Genomic DNA, 5,716 nt, shown 5'->3' on the forward strand with positions numbered 1-5,716 from the left:
GCCCCGCGGATCCGCTCCCCGCGCGCTCCCGCGCCCGGGCCCCGAGGTCAGGGAGGGACGCCGAGCCCCTCGGCATGCACCTAACCCGGGACTGGCCCGCCTCGGCCAGGCGGGACACTGACTGCTGGCCGCTCCTTTGCCAGTTCCAGGCCACGCTGGGGAAAGCCACTCTCTCTCACTTCCCTCCCCAAACAGCTCACCTGTAAGGACATCTGACAGACACCTGAATCAGCCTTGCATTCAGGACACAGGGGAGCGGACCAGCAGGGGCACGAAGGGCCAAATGCGGCCCGCTGACAAGCACCTGGGCCTGCCCTGACAGGGCCTTGGGCCACCCCTTGTAAGAATGGCCTCGGGCGGGCGCAGACAGACCCACCCCAGAAAGAGGCCTGGGAACCTGGTGCGAGGGCTGGACTCCCTCCAGCGAGCAGGCCAGGCTGGGGTGAGCAGTGTGCGAAGTTCAGGGCAGGGCTGCTAGCTGCACAACACCCCTGCCCTGGGAGTAGCTTAAAAAGAAAGGGGCGGGGGTGGAGGGGTGGGAAATCAACACCCAAGCTATGCTTTTACAGAACTGACTCAACCTATGGCCTGGCTGAGAACAAGGGCGGACTTGGGGTGCACGGAGGGAGAGAACACTGCTGCACACGGGAAGACCTGGGACAGGTTTTACTGAGAGCCACATCCTACCCAGGATCCCAGAGCACCCCACAGGCCCAGGTGGGGGGCGGGGACAGGTAGTTTTCCTAGCTGCCCGCCAGACCCCATCTCATTCCACCCTAACATTCCAGTCTGGCTGGTTCCTGGAAGACCTGGAGACCGAGGGAGGGAAATGCCTTCCTCATCCTCCAGAGGGGAGGGTACCCGGTACCAGGTTGTCTTCTGGCTCCCTCCCCTTTGGAGGAGCCACACCGCCCCTGCAGGAAAGAGGTGGCAGGGCCACCCTGCAGAAGGGGGTTCAGAGGGAGAGGGAGGAGTCAAATCAATCCAGCTGTTTGGCAAATATATTTTATACAGAACGAGATAATAAAATAGCGTGCACTTTATTTAAAACCAACCAAGCGCTGATAAAAATATATCTCGCTGCAGCTGTGACTCCACATCAAACCGTGACAGTTCAAGAACGGGGCATTCATTCTTCCCATCAAATGCCAGGCCTGGAAGATGCCCACTCCTTCCAGAGCCTCCAGGGAAGAAGTGGCCTGGTAGAGAGGGGTCAGCTGGCAGGCCCTACCAACACCCCCACCTCCGCAGAAAACTGGACGAGAAAGCTGTGGGCTGTATCTGGCTTCTGTGCAGTGCTTGTTGACTCCCCAAGTGCATGTCAGGCTGGCGCTGGGCAGCAACTCCAGGTGGTAGTGACTGGAGGGCACGCCGAGAACAGCCTGGACTGTGCAGGCAGGGAGCAGTCCTCCTTCGGGTCTTGAGTCCCCACGGGAGGCCTACCGTCCATGGCGGCGGGGTCTCACCCACCCTCCCAATTGAAGCAGCTGCCCTCTTTTGCTTTGGCTGGAGGGGAGCTGGGATCTGGAAAGGGGCTGCTGCCCTTGATGTGAAGCAACCAGAGCGTGCTTTCCTACATACAGTATGGCCAGGGGCAAGTAGAGGGCCCCGCGGGCTTGGATTAAGGCACTTGTAACAGACTCAGTGAAAGTCTTCACTCCCAGCCCCACACCAGAACTGAACCACAGGCCTTGGGGGCCCTGTCCCCTTATCCTCGGGCCCCACATCCCCAGCTTCTTCCCCTCAGCTGGGCAGTGCGAGGACAGGAGCCTTCCTTGATGGACTGTGGTTTGGTTGGAGTACAGGGCCAGAAGGAGAGGACACCAGGCGGGGAGTGGGTGACCTGACAAGGGCGGAGCTGCAGAGCTGGTGAGCAAGAGCAGCAGGAGGGGGCCAGGCAGCACTGGGGGAGCTGGTGACGTCAGGGGAGACCCAGGCAGTGTCACGGAGGGCATATGCAGGAGCCGGAGCTGAGACCCTCCAACCTGCCCCGAAGCAAAGGAAGTACAAGAATGCACCCAGAGGACGTCAGGAGGAGACGGACCCCGAGGGTCAGCAGGGGGAACGGGCTTCCTCCTTCTCAGCTGGGAGGGGGTGTGTGATGCAGAGGCAAAGGTCTAGGGGTTCGCAGACAGGGCAAGAAAAAGGCGGGGGGGGGGGGCTGGGAGGAGGCTGTGCAACCAGAAGCAGCTCAGCTCTTTGGTATGACGCAGGTGGCACCGCGGGCGTCTTCTCACTCCTCCTCCACGCTCCGGGGGCCCTTGGCTGCGCGCCTCTGCCGCCAGCGCAGCTCCTCCACTTGGCGCTCCAGGCCCCGCACCTTGGCCTCCAGCTGGGCCCCGGACGCTCGCGTGCCAGTGAGCCGGCTCAGCAGGGCATAGAGGGTCAGCAGGCCCAGGAGCAACAGGGCCCGCGTGGAAGGGTCAGGCACCGACCTCACCAAGGCCACAAAGCCTGCTAGGAAGAGAATAAGCTTCAGGCCCCACAGGATGCGTCCCAGCAAGGCCAGGACCAGGCCGAGGAGCAGGGACAGCAGCCAGTAGACGACGAGGGCCGCGGCTCCCCACAGCAGGAAGGTCTGGACCTGGCTTGGGCTGAGCTTCAGGCCCTGGGTGATGTGATCACCTGGAGGGAGTGAAGAGTCAGAGCGTCAGTCAGGCCAACCGGAGAAGGGCTGAGGGGAGAGGGGGCAAGAACAGGAGAGAAGTGCGGACTCCCCTGCAAGGAAAAGATCCCTTCACAGAGTCAAAGAGACATGGGTTTGAGTCTCAGCTCCGCTTCCTGCTGCTACAGGACCTGGGGCAGCTCATAAGCCTTTTCTGAGCCTCCATTTCATCTATTAAGCAACAACAATGCTATCTGCCCTGCTGGGAGTGTGGTTAATAATTAAAGGAGATACTACAGCCCAACCTAGTGCCTGTTATGTGGCATCTCTGGCTTCCAAGCCAGCTCTGGACCCTAGTGACCCCGTGCGTCACAGAGGAGAACTGCTCCACAAGAAACCTTTACGGAAGCAGATCACTAGACCTTCTCCTTCCACAGCTCCAGTGGGTAGGTTTGAACCGCCACACTTGAGGTTAATAACCTACAGATGGAAACACCTGTGAACTACTGAATTGGGACTGACCCAAAGCTGACCCTCCAGCAGGTTTTCAGAGGCCGCTCAGTGCACAGTAGGTGACTGTCCACCTTTCTCTGGCATAACAGCTGGTGGATTCAAACCATGTGGGTTTCGTAGGCAGAGCAGCTCTTCACCCCTAGGGTGCCTGAGCTCCCTTGAACCGTCTCTTACGTGGCGGTGATTTCCACCTCCAGAGAAGTCTGGGCAGTGTCCAGGAGCCTGGCAAAGCCTTGACCCTGACAGAGACCAGCATCTATGAACCAAAATCACAGGCCACGCTCGAGGCGACCTCATCAGCTCCTGGCCACTCACCGTCGAGCCCCATGGCATTCAGAAGCTGTGCGGCGATCCCAGACAGAGCAAAGAAGGCCACCGAGATGGCTGACGAGATGGCCCACATCACCTGAGACGAGGTCTGCAGAGAAAACATGGGTGAGTCCATAATTAATGATGTGCCCTCGCCCCAGCCGGAGCACCCGCACCCAGGCACAGACAGCAGGAATATCTTGGGCCCACATCTCAGTCAGTGGAGAAGTGCCAAGCTCAGGGGTCCGTGGTTCCCTGGCCTGCCTGGAGTCCCTTCCACATCCGGCTTGCAAATGGACAGAAGCCCACCTCCCCTCCCTGAACTGGAAGCCACAGGTCAAACTCAATGAAGGAATACATGTACACGGGGCAGGCTGGACATCGTGAAATCGCTGCGGCAGTCACCCTGTAACACTGGAGTGCTCCTAGCCTCCAGAGAAGCGTGACAATGTGGAATGGTGTCTGTAAAGGGACAGGAGCATACACTGTATTATGTGGGCATTAGAAACGGCTGTCTCAGTCCATCAGGATGACCCAGCAAAGTATGGACGCCAGCAAGCAGCCCGTCTTAAGTCTCTAAGCCAGTCCTCTTCTAACACATGCCCTAACAGCTGAAGGAAACGATTCATGCCTTGACAGTTGACAGGGTAAGGCTTTAGGATAGATTTAGACCAAAGTCAGCCTCCACACACACCCAGTGGCTGGGGTGTTTATAAAGGCGGTCTGTCCCATTTTATAGCAGTGGCACTATGCATTATTTGTCCTTTTGTGACTGAGATATTTCACTCAGCATAATGTCCTCCAGAGTTACCCATTCTGAATAATATTTCATGAGTTCTTTGTATACTGCATTGAAACAGATGAGAGAGAAAACTGTTTAAAAGGTATATATAATTAGGTATTATTGTCATGACAGGAGTCCAGAATGAAGGCTGCATAGTGGAGTGGACTTGGGGAGAGGGATTGTATAACAATGAAAGAACGTTTCTTTTACTTTTCAAAGAGAAGAATGAACTGGAGGGGAGGGGTAGGCAGGGAGAAAAGTGCAACAATGAATGAATGGAAATAAAAAAAAAAAAATAAATAAGGTGGTTCATTCCTGTTTCTGGCAAAGAAAGGGCATGGGCCAAGGAAAGACATGAGGGTTGCTAAGTGGCCCCAGGGCAGGAATCAAACAATGAGAGCTAAAGGCAGGTTCAGTCTGGCTTCTTGTGGAATTTGGGTCTCTGCGTGAGGGATTATGACACAGAGAGGACGTGAGCCAAGAAGGACTGATGAGGTGGAGGGCCACCCCGTTCTTACCATTCCTTGTGAAAAGTCACAGTGGGACCCTTCCCTTACCTCTGAGACCAGGTGCATGGTCTCCGGCCCAATCCAGGCGTCCAGGGTCCCCCACACAGATCGGCCTATCTGGGTCAGGATATCAGCTTGGGCCTCCTTCTTCTGAGAGCCTGGTGGTGCAAAGTCTCGATGGGACTGGGATGATGCCGCGTGGAGGAGGACAAGGACAACTAGGACCACCGTCAGGACAGCTTTGAACAAATGTCTGCCCCATGGCGAACTGCTGCCTGAGCTAGCCATGGCCGGGTCTGTGAGGACAAAGGCACAGGGTGAGCAGGGAATCGGGAAGGGGAGAAAACCACTCCGCCAGCCAGGACCTGCCCAATACCTTCCTTCACCAAATGTGTCCAAGCTGAAGCTCGAAAGAGTCGCTGGCTGAGAAAGAGAACTGAGACTTTTCAACTTAGCCTGGGCACAACCACCGGATTCACTGGCTCCGCTTTCACTTCCCAGGCCACTTGCATATTAATCGGCCAGTAAGTATAGGCAGTTCCCCCGGGCTATGAACGCCTGGGCTTCAGTACAATGCACAGTTATAAATCAACTTCCAAGCACATACAGTGGTTCAGAATAAGAAATGCTCTTTTGCAATACACACTGAAACACAATTTTTTATTATTATTATTATTATTAGGTGAAACTTTTAGCCTATCTTATTTCTTTTTTTCATGCATAGAAAGACATGCATTTAACTGATAGCATTTAACTGACTTCAGAACCCGTACTTAAATTGTTCTGACTTATGTACAAGTTAAGACTTAAAAACAGTACTTGTTCATAATCTGGGAAGTGATCTAAAGTTTATTCCAATTTTTAAAAAAATCAGAGCCTTAGTGCTCCTCTCTAGCACATTCTTTCGGTATAAAAGAATTATAAGACTTTCAAGTGCAGATACAAAAAGATACTTTTAAAAATGGTGCACAAGTGGAATTACCATCATATACAGAG

The 5,716-nt window shown here is 55.0% G+C and overlaps 1 protein-coding gene across 1 annotated transcript; it reads right to left on the minus strand.

Annotated features, from left to right (window-relative positions):
* Positions 1-2,233: 2,233 nt before the first annotated feature.
* TMEM109 (transmembrane protein 109) lies at positions 2,234-5,014 on the minus strand. The gene is made up of 3 exons (XM_006899845.1): positions 4,769-5,014; positions 3,434-3,536; positions 2,234-2,625 (listed from the first exon to the last, which is right to left on the minus strand). Exons 1-3 carry the CDS (start codon positions 5,006-5,008, stop codon positions 2,234-2,236), a joined length of 735 nt encoding a protein of 244 aa, XP_006899907.1. The 5' UTR covers positions 5,009-5,014.
* Between the last annotated feature and the right edge of the window lie 702 nt (positions 5,015-5,716).

Source organism: Elephantulus edwardii, unplaced genomic scaffold, assembly GCF_000299155.1.
Source record: "Elephantulus edwardii isolate Elephantulus edwardi_28Jun2011 unplaced genomic scaffold, EleEdw1.0 scaffold00268, whole genome shotgun sequence".
NCBI lineage: Eukaryota > Metazoa > Chordata > Mammalia > Macroscelidea > Macroscelididae > Elephantulus > Elephantulus edwardii.

Excerpts from the sequence above, each read along its gene's own strand:
- TMEM109 (XM_006899845.1), bottom strand. The coding sequence starts at position 5,008 with ATGGCTAGCTCAGGCAGCAGTTCGCCATGGGGCAGACATTTGTTCAAA. Across the intron at positions 3,537-4,768 it reads CCATGCACCTGGTCTCAGAG|ACCTCGTCTCAGGTGATGTG; the intron begins GTAAGGGAAGGG and ends TTTTCTCTGCAG. Across the intron at positions 2,626-3,433 it reads GAATGCCATGGGGCTCGACG|GTGATCACATCACCCAGGGC; the intron begins GTGAGTGGCCAG and ends CACTCCCTCCAG.